Source organism: Melozone crissalis, unplaced genomic scaffold (assembly GCF_028551555.1).
Source record: "Melozone crissalis strain CALT ecotype California unplaced genomic scaffold, PUWL_Pcris_2 ptg000045l_1, whole genome shotgun sequence".
Classification (NCBI taxonomy): Eukaryota; Metazoa; Chordata; class Aves; order Passeriformes; family Passerellidae; genus Melozone; species Melozone crissalis.
The window spans coordinates 2,773,157-2,794,182 of record NW_026535823.1 but is presented as its reverse complement, the minus strand read 5'-3'; the positions used below and the strand labels follow the sequence as shown (position 1 = coordinate 2,794,182).

General features: G+C 50.8%; 2 protein-coding genes across 2 annotated transcripts in view; one reads left to right on the top strand and one right to left on the bottom strand.

Annotated features, from left to right (window-relative positions):
• The window catches only part of TEDC1 (tubulin epsilon and delta complex 1), a 71,763-nt gene extending 64,248 nt beyond the window's left edge, over window positions 1–7,515 (top strand). Inside the window, exon 8 of the mRNA XM_054285940.1 lies at window positions 6,304–7,515. Coding sequence (XP_054141915.1) covers window positions 6,304–6,660 — 357 coding nt within the window. The 3' untranslated portion in view covers window positions 6,661–7,515. The remainder of the gene's footprint in view (window positions 1–6,303) is intronic.
• The window catches only part of SEC22B (SEC22 homolog B, vesicle trafficking protein), a 293,305-nt gene extending 272,565 nt beyond the window's left edge, over window positions 1–20,740 (bottom strand). The window contains exon 1 of the mRNA XM_054285942.1: window positions 20,736–20,740. The gene's annotated coding sequence lies outside the window, so the exon portion shown is untranslated. The remainder of the gene's footprint in view (window positions 1–20,735) is intronic.
• Between the last annotated feature and the right edge of the window lie 286 nt (window positions 20,741–21,026).

Sequence of the window (21,026 nt, the reverse complement as noted above, 5' to 3'; positions counted from 1 at the left end):
GGGAGAGCTCCTGAAGCAGTGTTAATTTGCCATTCCTGGTTTCCAGTGCCCAGCTGTCAGGATTTCTGCTCCATCCCAGTGATATCTCCATGCTTATCCTGCTTTCATTCCTCACGTACAGATCAATATCTAAAATTGATTCTTGTCTGTTGAATGGGAGTCTGCTCAGTTTGCAGGGAGGCTGAGAGCCCCGGGCAGCTCTCCAGGCTGGTGAAGCCATTGCTGGAGATGTTGTGATGTGCTGGGGAGCTGTTTGCAGCCAGGGTGGATGGAGAGGGCACTGGCTGGCCTGGCAGCTCTCTGTTCCTGCACTCTGACCCTTCATTGATCTCATATTGCCCAGCATGGAATATTTCACTCCATCCTTTTCAGCTGCCCAGGCACAGGGGCCTTCTTAGGCCTGATGGGTTTAAAATAAAACTTGGAAATGAGCAGCCTTCAGGAATACAAAATTCTGCAAGTCAGATGCTGTTTAGTGTTTTCAGAGCTTATGAAATGTGTTGGGTTATTATGCCCTGATGGCAAAGGAGCATGACTTGGTGGCTTGGATATTGTGTCTGTTTATATTTCCTAATTTCCTTTCACTCCTCAACCCCCAAAGACAAGATCTGAGATTTTTCTGTTTGTTCCTTGTGCCTGGGAGCACAAAGGAGGCTCATTGTGTTTTCTGGCAAAGGCAGTCATCACAGTCTGTAGTATCTGTGCAGCTTGGCAAGGATAATTTGTATTTCATCCTCTATGCATGTGGGGTCTTCTCCCTGTTCATAAGGGAAATGTGAGAGGAGGAGTGGACAGATAGGCCTGGAGACAGAAAATGTGCCATTCCTAGGCTTGTGCAGTGTGTTTTTTCTGAGCAATACTGTTCTAGATGTTTCTGCAAAACTCCTAAATAATGTGAAGGGATTGTGATTTAAAAGTAATGACATGATTCTGGTCTTTATCATCCCCTTCAAAAGAAACTCCAGCCATTTGTTTTCTATTCCTTCTTTGAAGCTGGCAGCAATACAATCAAAAAATGGAAATGCTCCTATGATTCCCCCTCCTGCTCCTGGAAATGGATGTTTGGACCTTTCCTTGCTGCTGCTTTTTAACCTGCACCTCTATCTAGTGGCTTCCTTCAAGGGTGCAACTGTGAGGCTTTCAGGTTGCCATGTGAGGTTTCAACAAGCTGAAATGTTGACTTCCAGCATTTGGGAGATTGTCACTTCAGCTAGGCCATTACTGGGAATGATTTAAGGAACATGATGTGGTTATCCAGATCTCTCAGCATCTCTTTGGGATGTCTTGCGTGTTGGTTACATTCTCTCTGAATAAATTCACATTCAGCTTGCTTTTCAGTAGAAAAACAAATAATTTGTGTGTAATTTTTACAGCATTTTTTTATTAGTGAGTTATTAAAAATGGGAGAGAGATCAGCCTCATTCCAGACCCTGTGGAATAAAACACAGAGCTCTGGGAAGCTCTGTACCAGAAAGGTGCAGGGAAATGTGAGGGAGCTGAGGGCTGGAAGGTCTCCCTTTGGGAGGCATCAAGTGAGCTGAGTTTGGGGGGCATCCAAGCAGGAGATGGAAGCAGAGCTTCACTAGCAGGAGGGCTGGGGCTGTCCACAGGGCACATTGTCACATGGTCAGGGGAGGTGAATGTGGGTAACACTGTTGTGGCCTGAAAGCTGTGGAACATGCAAAGAAACTGGGAGGCAGCTCGCTCAAAATATGCAATGTTGCCTTTGCCATGACTTGCCCACCGAAGTCATTGTTACAAGATTTATTCAAAGCCAGGGGATGCCCAGGACTGAAAACAGGTGAGATAGTGCTGGCTGTTCTCTTCATCCAGCCAGCTGCCTTTGGGTAGGAGACATTTCAGGGCAGGCTGTGCCGAGGAGGTGCTGGAGGAGTTAATCATGTGTGTGGGGGTTTGCAGGCTCAAAGCCTCTCCTGTGCATTGGTGCAGGAGTTAATCCAGCACGGTGGATTGGCCAAGCTGCCTGCTCAGCCTGGTGTCTGGATGTGCCTCCCCTTTGGCTGTTCCCCTCTCCAGCTCTGTACTGGCCCATCCTTTTCTGCTTTGGCCATTTTCCTCAGTCAGATCAGCCTGGGTGCTTTGTGAAGGCAGCATCCCAGTGGTGTCCCAGGGAGGTGGTCAGTCCTTCCCACACCTGCTGGATGTCCTGCCCTTGGTGCCACCAGCTGTGTGCCCACCCTCAGCCCATGTTGCAGAGGTCTGTTTGATTACAGTGCTGATTCCTGTGCACATTGCTGCTTGTGGGCATGCCAGCAGGAGCTGTGCCCGTGCACACTGCAGCCCTTAGCACCCTCTGGGGAGCACAGCCCAGGCTGGCTGTCACTGTGGTCCCTGCTCAGTCTGCTCCCAGATGCAGCACTGCTCCCTGCAACTCCCCTGATTTGTTTAGAGCATCTAAGTTATTGCATTTTCCTGTTAGTTTTTAGTTCCTAATACCTTTTGAAGACTGAAGTTATCTAAAGGAGAGCACCTGGGACACTGAGGGCAGTTTGGCCACTGTCCTGTGCCAAAGAGCAGCCGTGAAATGGAGAGCTGGGGAGGGAGAGGCCGAGGCACTGCAGAGCAGGATGTGTGTCAGGGTGGAGATGCTGATTCTCCATCAGCTGATTCCCTCTGTGTTTGCAGTGGAATTTCTCCAAGTGCAGCGGGTCCCTTTGGGATGAGGATGGCTCTGTGCAAGTGAAAAGATGATTATCATGTTGTTGTATTTATTTGGAGAGGATGTGCAGCGGTTTTCAGACAGCTCCACGCACCTAATTGGGAATTCAAATTCCAGCTGGTAGATTGAGGCTGAAAGGCAGAGCTGTGGGATGGAAACGGGCAGGCACAAAATGCTGAGGCTCCTAATCTTTTACAGTATGTTTGTTTAATACAAAGTGGTCTATTGAGATTGTTTTGCAGAGTAGAATAATCATTGTGTGCTGACTAATGGGAGACAGCAAGCTGTTAAAGAGCATCAATTAACCATACAGGAGGAGATTATTGAGTATTTTCACAAGCATTCAGGGTGTGAAGAGTAAAGGATATTGCTTGAAGGTAACCCTCGGAGATTTTTAGCAATTGAAATCTATAAACTGCAAGAAGAGTATCTGTGGCCATGCATATGTTTGCAGAGCCTTCCAAGAACAGAACTGGAGTTGGCTTTGCAGTTCCAGATTGTGCTGATAGGAAATAAATAGTGCTTTGCTGAACTTGTTATGTTATTTAATATTGATGATTTCGCTATAGGACACGAAAGAACACAAGCTCACACCACTGCTCTCAAGGTGAAGGAAAAAAGGAAGTTTATTTTCTGACTCCAACATTTATAGTTTTCAAAGACTGACAGTGGATTGGAGGGTGACAGTGCCATCTCTCCAATGACACCGGACAAACCAACAATCCATCAACTTTCTCTTCCTCCATAAAAAAATGCAAAACAATGAGTTATTTACAGGAAGTGTGTGAGAAAGTTCACTACAAGAATGTCAACATCAGAATACTTAGAAAATCTTAAAAAACTAGAGTGACAGATAATTTTAAAAATTTCCCCTCTTAAATTTATCTAATTTATCTCAGGAAACACTGGTCCTCTTTGTAGAAGCTAGCATGTGCAACATCCTTCTGATGCTTGGGTGCAGGTGCTGTTACACTTCTCTTCCCTGGCTCTAGGGCTGTTGTCCTTGTCCTTAGAACTGCTCCTGCTTGCCTGAGTAATTCCCATCCCTGCTGCTGCTGTGGGTCAGAGCTGGATGCACTCGGTGCTCAGAGGAGCATGCTGCTCCTCCATCATGTGCCTTGCTTAATGGATAATAAAATTCTCCAGTTTTGACTGGTGGAGAGTATGAAAACCTATGTTTCATTAAGAATGCTTTTATACAGCCTTACTGTGCTTCTGCTGGAGTTTAATGTGAAAAATAAATAACATCTTGTGGGCTCTGTTTGCTGAGTGATGTTGTTGTTTGTAACTGATGGGAAATTTTTCCCATCCTGGATTCCAGTGTTAAATCCACTTTGTGCAAACATCATTTTCCATTTATTCATTGGCTGTGGGGAGACCAGATAACACTGAATTTATTTTTTCAGTGTTGTTCCTTCTGAAGTGGTGTTAGAGGATTGCACCTCAGTTATTCTTACAGGCAACAGCGAGAGATGTCCCTGGGATTCCTTGGGGATTATGATAAAGAGGGACCCCTGGTTCTTGGACAAGGACAAAGATAGACTTCTCTCTGCTTCAATTCTCTGTTCAAATGCCTTAATCAACAGAGGTCTCCTTTAACAGATGGTTCTGCATTGATAAAGCCTTTAATGTCTTAGTAAAAATTCAGAGAAATTTACTCCTTTTCTGATTTGATTGATTTTCTTAATCTTCTTTAAGCCGGGGCTGAGGGGTGAGAATAACTCATCAGAAGACTATGGAGAGGATTAATTACTTGGCTGCAAAACTCCTGAAGATATTCTGCAGGAAGATGTGGGATGAAGTTGGTGTCTGGAGGAATTTAGCTGTGACTGCAGCTGTCACACCTGCAGGGTTTCACTGTCAGACAGTGCACACTGATCCCTTGCATGCCATCCCCTTCTCAGCTTGTTTCAGTAATAAAACCTTCCCCCTGATCTGGGGGATAAAATTCCTTTTCTTCTCTGACCCCTGAGCAGCTGCAGCTCCACAGGGGAAATGCTGCAGGTGCTTCACTACCTCAGGACCCTTGTCCTTGCAGCTGGGGCTGCTTTGAGCTCTGCCTGATCTCTGGTGCTTCAGAGAGCTGCCAAAACATCCCTGGCTTTACAGGGAACTTGTCAGAGCCGTGATGTCTGAGGCACAGATATCTTAATGCAGATCTGCAGATTTCAAACCCCAAGGAGTTGTTCAGCTTCACCCACAGGCTGTAAGGGGAGGGGTTGCAGAGCAATTTCAGGGCTGGAAGGGGTATCATTAGCACTGAGCTTGACCTGAGCTGAGCTTTGGCCAAAGGCTTTGTCCCTGGAGCTGCACTGAAGCATTTCATGGTTCATTATCCTCACAGTAGGAAACAGTGTCTTACTCTGAAGCTGAGTATCTTAACTTGAATTTTGATCTTCTTATGGCTTTGTCAGCAAAGTCTGGTCTTTACCACTTTTTTTCCCCCACTTCCTTTTAGGAAGTAAAACAAACTGTGTCTGTCTCCATGAATGGAATATTTTGACATCTCTAAGTTTCATATTCTGAGGTTTGTTTTCTGGGCTGTGGATCACTGGATGCCCTGCCTGTGACTCCTGCTCTCTGTTTCCCTGTGGTTTTTGAGGCACAAACTCCAGAACTGTGTACAAGTCTCAGGAGAGCTCTGGGATTTGTGCAGGTTGCAGAGGCAGCATCGCTTTGGGGAAACTTTGCTGCTTTTTGACTAAGTTGATTTGGCAGCTTTGTGCCATAGCAGAAACAGAAAATCCCATTGGGCCAAGAGCCATTTCCCTGAAGGTCTTAGCAGGGTGCCTCTTTTACAGATGTTTCCCCACTGACAAGTGCATTTTGAGATGAGTCACTGAATTCATATTTAATCCACGAGTAAAATTGGCAAGGCAATTACCATCTTGCAAGTTCTTCAAATCAAATTGTTGGAGAACATTAAATCAAATGCTTTGGAAAAATCCCAGTATATACAATTGCTTTTATAATCCAGACTGTGATGCTGTCACAAGAGAAGCTTTTATTTTATTGGGACTTGTCTTCATTGAAAGTGTGCTGCCTGGTACTCATTTTGGTCTTGGCCTCTGCTTGACTCTGCTCCATTATTTTCCTTTTCCTAATTGTTATCCCATAATGAGAACTGAGAATTAAGGAATTGCTTGCTTAACAGCTGTCACCCCTACTTTTCAGCATTGCCAAGTGCAAGGAAACATTTGCAGGCCAAAATAATGCTGCTGTTCACAAGGCAGTTGATCTGTCATGAGAACCTGGTGGCTCAGAGCACAGCAGGGATGCAGGTGGCTCTGCTGGCTCTCCCTTTTTGCTCTGGAGCCACCCCAGCCACTCCCCAGAGAGAGGGAAGCATGCACACACACCTTGTGTGTAATTCATCACTGGAGGGGCTGCTGGACTGGGAATGTGCAAGAAGTGACTGCAGGCAGCTCTGGGTCCTGGGGCTGCTGCCTGGCTGAAAGCGCAGCTCAGCTTCATCCACTTTGCTCTGCCACACTCACAGCTGGCTCCTCTTTTTGGTACATCCCAGTCCAAACGTGATCTTTGGTGTTGTTTGCTGGGGGAGGATTTCTTTCACACAAATGTACCCTACCCTTCCCTTCCTGTTCTTTTTCTTCCCTCTACAGGTGGCAGCAAGAGAAGAGCTGCAGAAGGAGAGGTTCTCTGCCACTGCTAGAAAAGCACGGGAAAGCACTGACCTGAAACTGAGGGGTCTCCCATCCCTCTGTGCTCCACAGAAAACCAGAATGCATGGTTTGTGCAGGCTGGTGCTGAGGAGCAAACAGCCTGCCAGCAAAGTGGCCTCTGGTCAGTGTGTGTCCAAGGAGGCTGCTGCAGCTCTCAGGGCTACAGAGGTGATCAGAGAGCTGCAGCTGAGGGAGGCCAGCCTGCAGAGAGAGCTGCAGCAGCTGCAGCAGCAGTGCAGGACCAGGCTGGATGGCATTGCAGAGGGCTTGGAAGGAGTGATTTGTATCTCCCCCTGAAGAGAGGAACCTGGGCTGGGAGAGGCAAAGGATTAGAGTGGCTTGGTCACATTGTGCAGCCTGGCACGGGGGTGTGTGAGCTGAGGAACCAAATGGAATTTCTAATTCTGCAGCCTGGGAATCATAACTTGTTACTGCTTTGTGACTTGTGCTGGGGCCACAGCCCCAGTGCTCTCTCTGCAGCCCCTTTATTGCTAACCCTGCCAATTAAATCCTGCATTAGGCCTTGGTGGGAGTGTGCATAAATCTCCCTTTTATCTTCTGGATTTCTGGTTCTTCTGCCAAGCCCTGGGCTCTTTACAGTGCTCAGCTGTGAGGCACGGTGTACACTGAGGCTGTGCATTGAAGTACTAATTGCATTCAATATTTCCCAGCAATTGGAAGAGTTCATTAGTCAGAAAAATCCAAGTATTGGAGAACATGAAAAATATCAAGGCTTAGAGAGATTGGAAATATTCAAGAGTGTGTTGTTTTAATTCAGCTGCTCGGAGTATTTGTGGCAGCTGTAATGTAGTCACAATAAAGAAAAACAAATGCCTAATAATAAATAAAGCCCTGCACTGATTTCATTTACTGGTGTGATGCACTTGAAGTAATTGGGTTCTCAAAGAGAACAAACTAGAAACCATTCCATCAGCTCCTGAGTCACAGTGAGATGGATAACTTCTGGGCCTGCTATAGGAAGTTTCTGTGGTACAGAAATACAACCCTAACTTCTACACTTGAGGAGTCTCCAGGTTCTGTCTCTGAAGGCTTCTTCCCTTGGAACAGTGAAATGCTTTTCCTTTGGCCTTAATTTCCTACCCTTTTCTGCTTTGCTTTCACCAAGGAATATTTTTATGTTCTAGTTGTACACTCTGAGGAATAAATAATATTTAAAGAAGCCTGTCTGCTTTTCATTTGTGAATTGCTGTGAGCAGTGGGATTTGGTTTGTCTGGGGAAGCAGCCCCTGGGAGCAGGGTGTTTGTGTGTGCTGTGCAAGGCTGTCAGTCACAGCCAGGGTTCCTGCTGGCACTGGGAGTGACACAGTCCTGGAGCAGGAACTCCCTGTGGGGCTGGCAAGGTCCATGTCTGGGGCAGGTGGCCCCAGGCTGCTGCTCCTGGAAGAATCTCCATGGCTTTGAAAAGGCAATGCACACCACTCTGCTTTCCAGAGCATCTCTGTAGGTGCAGGGCACCTGTTTCAGGCTGGTACAACTTTGGGCAGGTGTTGGCTCCAGGACTGCTGACATTTAATGCATGAGAGGGCTCATTCAGACAGATTTCACAGAAAATTATTAATGAATGGGAGTGAAGCAGTATATCCCAGAACTAACAAGAGTGCCAGCACCAATCTCTCTCTCTCTGACTATTTTATATCCTCCTTTAGCTTTTATACAAGGAAATTTTCATACTGCATCACATTTAGGCTTAAAACGTTGCCCTCAAAAGATCTTTCCTTCTCCTGGGATACTCAGCAGAGAAGAGTGGGCAAATATTCTTGAGCGTGGCAAGAGCCCTCAGATTCAAGTGCAGCTCCAGCTCATGGCCTGCTGTGGCTTCTCAGGGCTGGCTCAGTGCTGAATGCCAGGATCTATTACCCTGCTGTGACCCTGACAGGAGTCCCTTGGGGGTGGCATTTCCTGGGGTCAGCCCTTTGTCACCACACACTGAGTGCCCTGTGCCTCTGTCCAGCCAAGGGCCCTTCAGCAGGGACTGCAGCCGGCAGCACCTTGCCCCTGCTTCACCCTGGAGGAGTGGTTTTATCTCAGGGTGAGAAAGGCAGTGCTCAGTGCGTGTGTGATGTGCAGAAGTGCCCACAGCTGTAGGAGGACACAGTATGGGTAATGTAGGATGTAATCTCATCCCCCAACGAGTTGCAGCTGGACCCTATCGCTAACGATGAGGAGCAGGCCTGATGATAACAGGCAACACCTGTAAGAAAAAGAGGATAAAATAAGAACAAGAGGCATGAAAGAGTGGCTTGGTGGGAACTGGAGTCAGGTGGCTGCTGCAAGGACCAGGAACAGTCAGTGCTTAGAGGAGCTGCCTGCGGGAAACTTTGAGGAGGTATGAAACTCTGAGGCTATGGAATCCTTGCAACATAATGACAATAGAACTGTTGTAATATATAAGAATGTTGCACCATAACATTAATAGAACTGTTGTAATATATAAGACAACACACAGTGACTGGCACAAACCTGCATGGCACAAGCCGCTGTGCTGGAGTGGCCCCATGGGAGCTGTCAGGAGAGCTGGAGCTGCCTGTCCTGGAGTGTCCATCAGGATTTCTGCACCTGAGGTAGCTCAGAGGTTCTCACCTTTCCCCTGGGCTGCTGTGCTGTGGGTCTTGTTAGGATCTGCTGACCCCCACTCTGTGTGGGATTTTTGGGGTCCCCCGTCGCTGGGAGGAACGATGAATCTGACTCCATGTTCTCAGAAGGCTGTGTTATATTAAAGAATATAATATACTAAACTATACTAAAGGATACAGACAGAAGGCTAAAAGATAATAATGAAAACTCGTGACTCTCTCCAGAGCCTCAACACAGCTGGGCTGTAATTGGCCAATGAGTAAAAACAATTCACATGAAACCAATGGAACAATCACCTGTTGGTAAACAATGTCCACACCGCATTCCAAACCAGCAAAACACAGGAGAAGCAAATCAGATAATTATTGTTTTCCTTTTTCTCTGAGGCTTCTCAGCTTCCCAGGAGCAAAGACCTGGGCAAAGAGGTTTTTCAGAAAATGTGACAGTGACAATTCTGCCCTGCCTTTTGGTTCAGGTACCAATTAGCTTGAACCAGAGCAGCTACTCTGCAGGCCCTGGTGAAGGTCAGCAGTCTGTTCTGAGCTGGCAGTGGTTTCAGATAAAATATTGTAGCCTCTCCTTCCTTTGCCTCTTTTTCAGCACAGACTGCACAAGACGCTCTGAGGGCTTGGTGCTCTCCCACACAGAGTTTTGGAGGATCATTTTTCTTTTTAAAAATCACAGCGCCTCCCCAGGAGCTGGGCACACAGGGGCTGAGCTCTGGTCATGCCCTGGTGACTGGTCACAACTTTTGAGGCATATCCATGCATCTGGAATATACAGCTCTGCAGTCTTGATGAGCTTGGTGAGCCATCAGCTGTCTCTCCAGCACTGCTGGGAGCTGATGAGTGGCAAACACCACTTAAAAACCTAAGAAAACATCCCTGGACTAACACCAGCTGCAGTGAGGGCAGGAAAGTGAACAGAGTGACCACAGTTACACTAAATGTGGTACAACCTAGGAGCAAATAGGTGTTTGTCACCTCACAGGGTTACCACGGCATTTGTGGTGTTTTCCTGTCGGTCCCTGGGGCCTGGTGCTGTGCCAGCAGCTGAGGATGCTGCAGGAGGGGGAATGGCTGCCCTGGGAGAGCAGGACAGGCAGCACCCACGTGCCTGGTTGCTCTGTGGCAGATGCTGTGACAGGAGGAAGGTGACTCAAGCAGTTCATGCCACCCATGGGCTCCTGCATGCTTCTGAAGTGTTAAGCATTACTTCACAGAAAGTGTAGAGTGTTGTAAACACCCCCCCACAGGCTGAAAGCAAAGCCAGAAGCTGTCGGGAGCTTTGCCCTTTGCCATCCCACCATGCTGGTTGTACGTTTCCTGTGGAAGCAGGAATCTGCCCCGGAATTGTTGATGGAGTTGGGCACAGGAGAGCAGGAGGGTGTGGGCTGGGGAAGCTGTGTGAGTGTCTCACTGTTGGACTCAGGTGGTGGGGGAAGCTGGGGGTGATGCTGTCCAAGCATTTGGGGTGGGCAGCAGTGGTTTGGTTTGCTTTCTGCTTTGTAGGTGAATCCTGAAGGGAGGAGTTTGGGTTTGGATCCAGCTGGGAACTAAGTGATGTTGGGAAAGAGAGGAGCCTGTGCTGGAAAAGCAGGAGAGCCGGTTTAAATCAGCACCTGGCAGAGGTGCTGCAGGTGCTTGTCAGGTACCCCTGGCGAGGGTCAGGCAGGGCAGAGCTGTCCCATGTTCACCTGGTGACAGGTGCCAGCACAGCCTGTCCACACGGAGCCCCATCACAGCTGCCCCTCCTGGGCTGGGAGCACCTGGCCTTGGCTTCATGCTCTGCTGGTGCTTCACTGCAGACAGGCTGGGATGCTGAGATGATGCTGCAGTGTTCAAACCACACTGCTTGATGGAACTCAGGACATCCCTCTGGCTGCCCCGGATTGCCAGGACCCTGCCAGGGGGCTCAGAGACCCTGGCACAGAGCCCAAGGCACCTGTGACTTTGATTATGACCCAGGGAGCAAGTTACCAACCTTACATGAGGATCTGCAAGCCACGAAAGTCTAAGTAGAATAATAACTAGTTTGTCATGGGGTGAAAAATAGATTTTTGGGGTTTTCAGAATGGGGGTTCAGAGGGCAAGATGGAGGAATCTGGGCATGTCCAGTCTTTCTCCTTCTTCTTCCTGGCCTTCATCTTCTGCTGTGATGTTGGCACTTTCAGATTGGTTTAGAGTAGAACCTCTCTGTGTAACGTAGGTGATAGGTGTTGGGAAGTTATGGTAAATACTGTACATGTAGTTTTTAGTATAAAAAGATAACACTGCCCTGAGGGTGGTCAGAGTGCCTCTGTCTGTCCTGCTGAGCGGACCTCAGGCCAAAGAAAGAATTTTATAGATAAGAATTTTTATAGATGAGAATTTTATAGATAAGAAACAATAAACAACCTTGAGAACAAGAACTGAAGAGCTCTGACTCCTTCGACCACCGGGCTGGGAAAAGAGACTTTCTAACACATCTTGGGGTCACTGTGACCAGCTAAACCCTGAGACTGCTGATGGATTGTTTTCCAGCAGAGCCTTAAGAGAAGTTTTGACAGGAGTTGATCAGGTTGTGATGGGGAGCATGGAGGTGTTTGTAGGAGAGCACCGTTTAACCCATTGCTCTGCTGGAACTGGGGCTTGCTTTCCAAGCATCTCGCTAGGAAAATGGAATGGGCCATAAATTATTGGCTGGTAACTCTGGCTCACGCTGTGTTGCTGGAAATGTTCCTCCCCAAATAACTGAGCAAATGTTCCTCCCCAAATAACTGAGCCTGGCTGAGCTGGCAGCCAAAACAGGAGGATCCCTTTGGGAAGGCACCTGCAGCCACCGACAGCGCTGAGCCTGCTGGAAAATAAGGGCTTAAAGCAACCTGTGCTCCAAATAAGAGCTGCTGTGAGCAGTGATTTCCAGCCTGGAGTGCTTTGGTTCCCTGTGGGATTCCTCCCCCAGCCCCTGCTGGAGGATGAGAGATGCTGGCAGTTGGTGTGAGCGTGTGTGTGTGGCAGCGAGGTGCAGCTCTGTGGGAGTGAACACACACATGCCTGGTGCTCTGCTCCCTCTCCTCTGACCCCCAGCCCCTTCCAGTGAGAGCCTGGGGTCTTTCACCCTCCTGCTTCACCTCCTGGAGCCAACAGCTCCTACGGAGCAGTCTGGCAGGGCTGCTGCTCCTCGGCTCACAGCCAAGCCCTGGTTTCTGGTGTCTCACCTCTAGGCTGGGAAGGTCCTTGTCCTTGCAGCCCCTCCACACCCAGCCCGTGTCCCAGCCATCATGGCAGAGCCCTGCTCCTCTCCTGAACTGTTCTGTTCCCCTGCTGCTCTAAAATGGGAGGCAGGGACAGCAAAGGTGTGAGCATCCAGTCACACAGGAAAACTCCTGGCCCAGCCTGGGCATGTCTGGCCTGGCCTCAGCTTCTGTCTCTGATGGGATTTGTGCTCACAGATGGTGTAAATTTGTGCTCGCAAATGGTGTAAATTTGTGCTCACAAATGGCTCTGCCAGCCCCACCATCACCCCCCAGCCGTGAGGTGACCTTGTCCCCCTCAGCCAAGGAGCTGTCACCTTCACTGGCAGCAGGTGCCTTCACTGGCAGCTGTGCCAGCTCATTTCCCAGTGGGAATCCTGGGGCCTGCATCTGCTCCTGCTGGTTTGCTTCCCTCTGAAGGGCTGGAGAGCCCCTGCCTTGCCCAGAAACCCTCCTGAGGTGCAGGCAGACCCTGAAGCTGAGCAAAGGGAATGGCAGCAGCTGGGGAAGGGCACCCCCGTGGTTCCCTGGGCACTGGGAAGGTCAGCAGGAGTGGGGGGACAGGCAGGGCCCCCCATCAGCCTGGGCTGGGAGAAGCTGAGCTCTCCTGGTGGCTCCTGCTTTCACTCAGCATCAAGCACAGCTAGGAAACGTTTGAGCATGGCTGCCTGCATCAGAGAGCAGCAGCAAGGGATTTACTGGGGTGGAGTCAGAGCAGGCTCTCAGGCCCTGCTAATGCTCCTTTCTCCCATCTGAGCCCATTAAATCAGCCTGGCTGGTTCACAGGATGCTGCTTTGCCCTGCAGCAGCCCCCAGCTGAGAATCCTCTGGGGAGAGCCCAGCGCTCAGTGGAGCAGGGCAGGGAGTGGGGCATGAGCAGGGCTGTGCCAGCCCTGGGCTCGTCCTGCAGTGCTGGGAAGGATGAAAGTTTGACAAGAAGGTCTCACAGATATGTGTGCTTGGCAGAAAGATTTTTGAATGTAGAACCTAAAGAAGGAATAGAGATGGAAGCAAGTTTTGATATAGAAGAAAAGAATTGCTGAGCCAGTCTTACTGGATAACCAAGGAGGCAAAGGGTGTGTTAGTTAGAAGGGGTTTTATGGCTCAGAGCAAAGGATAAACCCACCCCAAACAAGAAGATGTTTTTACCAAGCAGAAAGCACAGGCAAACACGGCAGCAAAGTTGCAAGTAGAAAAAAGGTCTCAGAATTTTCCACTGCAAGAAAACTGAAAACCAACTTTTAGCTTAAACTGTAATGTACTGACTTTTAGTGATTGGAGAACAATAACATGAATGTGGTAATTATAGCAGTTATGATAGGCTACAGATAAAAGTTAAGGTATAGATTGGTTCTTCTGTATTAAGCAAATAAAAGTATATAATGCATTGTAACCTAAACCAAAGGGTCTGCAGGCCTGCCTGCAGCTGGAGCTGACAGCTGTGGACACAGGCTCTGTCCTGCTGAAACACCTTGGATGGAATAAACTGCATTTTGGAGAACCCCTGGAGTCCCGCATCCCTCATTCAGGCTCTTACACTGCAGGAGCCACCAAACACCCTTGATGTTACAGACACAATTCCAAGGGAAAAGCTGGTGTTTCCTGCCATCCCAACTGCTCAGCTGGCAAAATCTCCAGCACTTGGCAGGACTAAGTCGAGGACTTTGCTTAATCCTCCCAGCCTCTCGTCCTCCCCGTGGCACCTGCAGCTCTCCTGGGCCCTGAGCCAAGGGGTGCCAGGAGGACACAGGGCATGGGAGATGTGGCTGTGGGAGGGCAGGGCAGGGGTTTTACTGAGATGCTGTTCCATGAGGGCTCCTTGTAGGGCCAGGCTCGCTGCAGTGTGGGTGGAAGCTGCTGTGTCCCAGTGTTGGAGATTGCAGTGCAAGATGTTTTCCATTACCATCTGTATGGCAGATTACCTTTGTCAAGTGGGCAGTTTGCCTTATCTCTCTCTTTGAGTGACCACAGTCACACCTCCCTCGGGAGGGGACATTGCTGATAACAGACTATTGAATGTCACTGCATGGCTGATAAGAACTACAGCATCCCACTGGGAGATGTGAGCCCAGAGGGAGGAGCCAAGCATTGCTACCTGGATACAATCTGAGGTTTCAAACATTCCTACCTGGATACAATCTGAGGTTTCAAACATTGCTACCCAGATATAATCCAGAGGTTTTTGAGGTGCCAGTACGGCTTTCTCCATGGGATTCCCCACAGGATCAGCAGCTGCCTCTTCTCCCACTGGGTCTTCAGAGGAAGAATAAATCCATCCTTCTCTACAGGATCCCTGCTCCAGCAGAACCACCCCTGACACTGCAGGAGGGCTGCAGCCACATTTCCAATGGGACTGCCACCAACACCCTGACCCACAGGGTGCCAGGTTGGGTTCTGACTCTGTCAGTATTGTCCTAGTGTACTGCATTGTTTATTTTATCCTTTTTTTTTTTCCTTTTCCCTATTAAAGAACTGTTATTTCCTGCTCCCATGTTTTTGCCTGAGAGACCCTTAATTTAAAATTTAAAGCAATTCAGAGGGGTGGGGAGGGTTCACATTCTCCATTTCAGGGGAGGCTCCTGCCTGCCTTAGCAGACTCCTGTCTTTCCAAACCAAGACACCCAGCCTGAGGCTCCTTCCTGCTGCTGTGGCCCCTGGCAGGGAGGGGTGGAAGTGAAGGCTGCGTGTTTGCTGTAAGCACAGCAACCAGTGCCTCTGGCAGGCCCTGGAATGGCTTTGCCAGGCTGCACCATGGATGACATGGCAGATCCTTGGGCTGACCAGGGGCTCTGCGGCTCTGGTGCTCATCCTGTGGTGGCACAAGCTGGCCTGTGACCCCCCTGAGCCAGGGGAATGAGCCTTGGCTCATTGTGTGAGGGTGGGAGAAGCAGGAGCCTGAGGAGGCTCACTCTGGAAGAATGCTGTGCAGCCCTGAGGTGTGATATTAATTCATCAGTGTCCTCTAAGGAAAGGAGCTTTCCAATTAATTTTTATAGAAGTATCTTTCTTGTTTACACTGATTAATATTAAAAATGCTAATATGTATTTTTTAATGCTAACCACTGGCAAGGAGACCATGCTATCACCCTTGATTAATGCTAGCTCTCATGGTGTTGACACAGTGCCTTCTCGCTTCCCAAACCCCTTTTAAAAATGAAAGCACATTGTAAATCCCCAGTGAGGCAGCCTGGGGGCTGGGCAGATGTCCTGGCCAAGGCTGTGTGTCTGTCCTGCCTGCTGGGTGCCACCACAGGGGCCAGGGCAGCGTGCCAGCCTGCTGTGCTCACTGATGGCTCCTGTTAAACCCTGCAGCTCCCCTGCAGCTCCAGGGTATGCATTTATTTCAGGCTCGGAGAGGTTTCCATTTGTATTCCCCCATTTCTGTTGCTACCCTCTCGAGGCCAAGGCCAGCAACCAAAGGCATCATAACAATAAAGCTCAACTGCGAGATATTTGCTTGGCATCGTTGCAGCTGCCAAACAGCAATATTAATTTTGGCTCTCAATGAAGGAAATATTCTTCTGATTAGCCACGGGGGCAGCATTTGTTCTAGAAATCAGCCTTTAATAGGCTGTATATCATGCTGTAATTCAGGTTGCTAAGGCAGGAGGAGCTTTCATTGACATGGTTGGGGTCCCAGCCTGGGCTGGGCATGGGGTGAGCGCAGAGCTGGGTCCTGCTGGGGAGGCAAAGCCATGGTGGGATGGAGGGGCTGAGGGGAGAGGGTGGGGAGGGCAGTGGGGAGGGACAGTGCCACCCCCAGGGGCCATCCATCCTTGTGGGGACAGCCAGCCCTGGGGGGATGCACTGCCCTGCTGTGCCCCTGGGGACGGGGATGGGGACAGGGATGGGGATGGGGACAGGGATGGGGACAGGGACAGGGATGGGGACGGAGATGGAGACAGGGACAGAGATGGGGACGGGGACAGGGACAGACACAGGGATGGGGACAGGGATGGGGATGGGGACAGGGAGGGGGACAGGGACAGGGATGGGGACAGGGATGGGGACAGGGACGGAACAGGGATGGGGACAGGGATGGGGACAGGGATGGGGACAGGGACAGGGACAGGCTCCCCGGGCTGGGGAGGAGATCCCAGTCCCATGGGGGTGGAGAACACTTTGTGCAAGAGCTGCCCCAGCCAGGGCCGTGGTGCAGCGCAGGGACAGGGGTGGCACTGAGCTATGCTCCCACAGCAGGGATTCCTCTCTCCCCTCTGGTTTATTTTCTTTGGAGATGATGGTGCTTTTAAACCAGCTCTCTCCCATCTCCTTCAGGAGAGACCCCGGGCAGAGATTCCCAGAGATACCCCTGAGGCAGTCAAGCTGTGAGTGTTTAAATGTGGGCATTAAATACTGAGCCTGCCCTGAGGAGCCTCTGGGGGCATCCCCTGTGCCAGCCTTGCAGCCCAGCAGTGCAGGGTCTGGGGGCCCTGGCAGCTCCCTGCCCAGCAGCAGTGCCCTGCATTTCCCCTCTCTCTCAGCCCCATTTTCTCAGCAGGCTCTGAGCTCTGTTTCCCTGCCAGGACCCTGCAGAGCACAGCAGTGCCTGTGGCAGCCCGGGGTGGGCACAGGTGGGAACCAGCTTCCATCCCCTGGCTGCTCAGGGGGAGGCAAATGCCCTGGGCAATGCTGAGGGAGCAGATGGCATTGAATTGCTAAGAGCAAAGATGCTTTTTTAAAGTTTGGGGGGTTTTTTTCTTTCCCCATCAGTTGCTCAGAAATTGTCCTGAAAAAGTGGGTTAGAACAGAGCAAGGAACAAGGATTTTGCTGTTTTGGCTGCAGGGACTCTGTGTGCTAATGAATTATCAAAAGGAGCCGTGTCCCCCTCAGAGTCCTGCTGTGGGAGATGCTGTGACTGCCACTCATCCCCTCCAGTGCCAGCTCTGGCTGTGGGGACAGGGCCTGGCCCTGCTCCCCCCATCAGGAGCAGGGAAAAGCCAGGGAAAGCCAAGGATGTCACCAGGCTGTGCCGGTCCCTGGGCATGGGAGCCCAGCTGTGGCTGCTGGAGGGTGGCACAGGGGCTGCACTCCCCTGCCAGCCTGGGTGCCAGCGGGAGCAGGGCAGCTCTGGGCTGAGCCCAGGCAGGGCTTGGTGCCAGGGCATGGCCTGGCAGCCCGGCTGGCACGGGGGCTGCTCCCAAGGAACCCTGGGACTGCAGGCAGGAGGAGAACTGCACCCAGGTAGGAGCTGGCTTATCCTGCACTTGGAGCATTTCAGCTTTGCTCAGAGGGAACATTTCAGTGTCCAGCTCTGGGCCCTCAGTTTGGGGAAGGATGTTGAGATGCTTGAGCACATCCAGGGGAGGGCAGTGAGGCTGGTGAGGGGCTGGGAACACAAACCCTGTGAGGAACGTCTGAAGGAGCTGGGGGTGTTTAACCTGGAGAAGAGGAGGCTCAGAGGTGACCTTATTGCTCTCTACACCTTCCTGAAGGGAGGTTGTGACAGGTGGGGTCGGGCTCTTCCACCAGAGAGCACTGACAGAACCAGAGGACACAGTCTCAAGCTATGGCAGGGAAGGTAGAGGTTGGATATTAGGAAGAAATTTTTCACCACAAGAATAATAAAAGTCCTAGAATGCTTTTCCCAGGGAGGTGGTGGAATCACCATCTCTGAATGTGTTTAAAAAAAGACTGGACATGGCACTTGGTGCTATAGTCTAGTTGAGGTGTTAGGGCATGGGTTGGACTCGATGGTCTTAGAGGTCTCTTCCAACCTCATTATTCTGTGATTCTGTGATTCTGTGGTTCTGTGTGATATGGAGGAATTTTCCTCAGCTGTTTCTGAAGAACTGCCACCATCCACTCCTCGAGACAAATATTATACCCACAAAGTTATTGTTTCATGAAATATTTCTTTAATACTATCACGTTTTAACGCCATTTCAAGCGTGGTTTTGTGTGGGAAGTACAAACCTTTAGGGATGCTTATTTGATAAGGAAGCCCTGCTTATCTGATAACTGAGGACCTTTCCTGACACTCAGAGTCCCCAGGGCCGTGCGGAGCCCCCGGGCAGGATCACCCAGCCCCGTGTTCGTGTGCATTGTCTGGAGCAGGAGGCAGGGGATGTGTGCAGGGAATTGGGAGGTTCAGCCCAGCAATCTGCATTTCATCCTCATCCCGCCCCTCTGTGCACCCCCACACCTCACCTGGCTGGCATTGAAAGCCGGAGAGAAATTAGGAATTATTTCAGCTAGACCTGAAGCTTTTAATCATCTCAGCCTCCAAAATATTCGGTGGAGGGTCATCCAGATAACACCCCCCAAATGCAGTCTGGAAATATGTAATCAAATAATCAGCCTGGATTTCAGCTGGGTTTTTGTTGTTGTTTTTTGTTTTGGTTTGGTTTGTTTTCATTTTATTTTTGGCAATTGCTGCTGCCCTGATCCCTGCCAGGCTGACACTGTGTGCTGACACATTCACACACGCAGGGAAAATCCCTGGCATCTCTGCCGGAGCCGCACATCCCTTCAGCTCCAGAAACAAACCAACACAGGATAAAAGGGAATTACGGGTGCCATAAAAAGGATTATTTTTCCACAGGACAGGCCGTGCGCCTTCAGCCCCGTTCCACAGAGCATCTCTGAGCCTCGCTAAGTGTCAGATGAAATGGGCTAATGAAATGGATTAGGATCTTAATAGCACATTTGATTAGTGCAGCTCTCACCTCGGGCTCTCTCTCGCGTGTGTTAATGGGCGCTGCGGGGACAGCGGCCGAAATGAGCGCAGTAATGAGCCAGAGCTCGGGCAGGGCCGTGTGTCTGTCCAGCCCTTTGGGGAGAGCCGTGTGTCTGTCCGGAATGGGAGAGCCGTGTGTCTGTCCGGAATGGGAGAGCCGTGTGTCTGTCCTGCCCTTTGGGGAGAGCCGTGTGTCTGTCCGGAATGGGAGAGCCGTGTGTCTGTCCGGAATGGGAGAGCCGTGTGTCTGTCCTGCCCTTTGGGGAGAGCCGTGTGTCTGTCCGGAATGGGAGAGCCGTGTGTCTGTCCGGAATGGGAGAGCCGTGTGTCTGTCCTGCCCTTTGGGGAGAGCCGTGTGTCTGTCCGGAATGGGAGAGCCGTGTGTCTGTCCGGAATGGGAGAGCCGTGTGTCTGTCCGGAATGGGAGAGCCGTGTGTCTGTCCAGCCCTTTGGGGAGAGCCGTGTGTCTGTCCGGAATGGGAGAGCCGTGTGTCTGTCCAGCCCTTTGGGGAGAGCCGTGTGTCTGTCCGGAATGGGAGAGCCGTGTGTCTGTCCGGAAGGGGAGAGCCGTGTGTCTGTCCGGAATGGGAGAGCCGTGTGTCTGTCCGGAAGGGGAGAGCCGTGTGTCTGTCCAGCCCTTTGGGGAGAGCCGTGTGTCTGTCCGGGGCGGGAAGGGGCGCTTCTCTGTCTGGAAGGAAAGAAAGGGAAAAAAGAAAAAATAATAAAAAGAAAAAAAACCTTTAAAAAAGAAATGTTAATATTTTTTGTCTGACGGTGAAAATAAAATAAAAGGCCGGTTTGTTCTTGACTGATCACCGTAGGAGGGCCTGACATGGGGGATGGATGGCGAGGTGTGAGTGCGGCTGCTGAGCCCTGCGGGAGCGCGCTGGGATAATTCCCAATTCCCGAGCGCTGCCAGCTCGGTGTCACCGCGGGCTCGGCACAGCCTCGGCCCCACGTAATTAACGCAGTTAACGTAATTAACGCTCCCCGGAGCCGCACGGATGCCATCAGTGTCTGCCACTCACTGAGGGGATGATGCTGCGGAGGGCTCAGGAGGAGGCGGGGAGGGATCAGGGCAGGGGTGCAGGGACGGATGCAGGGGTGCAGGGAGGGATGCAGGGATGCAGGGATGCCCACAGGGATGGATGCAGGCATGCAGGGATGCAGGCAGGGATGGATGCAGGCAGGGGTGCAGGGATGCAGGCAGGGGTGCAGGGATTCAGGCAGGGATGCAGGGATACAGGGATGGATGCAGGGATGCAGGCAGGGATGCAGGCAGGGATGCAGGCATGGTGCTGCAGGCTGGGATGCAGGCAGGGATGGTGCTGCAGGCTGGGCACTGTGGTTTCTGTCCACCACAGCTGTGCCACTGCCTGCCCCCCGCCTCTGGGCTGCCCAAATAACTCCTGAACAAATTCCCATAATGTTTCTTATTTCAGTGTCAGGCAGTAAATAACACAGAGCCATAAACACTTAGGATGCTGTAGGGAGGCAGGGTTATAAATTGCTGATGCAATAACCCATCACATATCCTTAAAGAAGGGATTTAAAGTATTTAAGTGAATAAACATGCAGAGCTGGCCTGATTGGGCTTTGGGGTGTTTTTTCCCATCAGATTGGCTGCAGGATGCAGCAGATTCAGAGGAAAGCAGCCCACAGGCTGTGTGCCAAGGGCAGGATCTTCACTGTCCTGCCCTGTGAGAGGTCTCTGACTGGGGCTTTTTCTGCTCTTTGTTATTTCAAAATGAAACCATTGGAAGGCCCAGCCCCTGAGTGCCTTCCTGCTGGAGCTCTGCCTTGTTCTGCAGTCTGGTGGATGCTGTGCAGCTATGGAGTGCTGGGATGAGCAGCACCCAGACCCTGCCTGCCTTCACTGCTGGCTGTGCAGGTGCCTCTCCAGCACCTGAAGCTTCCAGCATCCCTCCAGTACTCACAGAAAACAGAGAGAGGGACATTTGATGAGGGAACGGCTTCAAACTGAAAGAGAGCAGGTGTAATTAGATGTCAGGAAGGAATTGTTCAATCTGAGGGTGGGCAGGCCCTGGCACAGGTGCCCAGAGCAGCTGTGGATGCCCCTGGATCCCTGGCAGAGCTCCAGGCCGGGCTGGAAGGGGCTCTCAGCAGCCAGGAGGGGTCTCTGCCCCCATTTC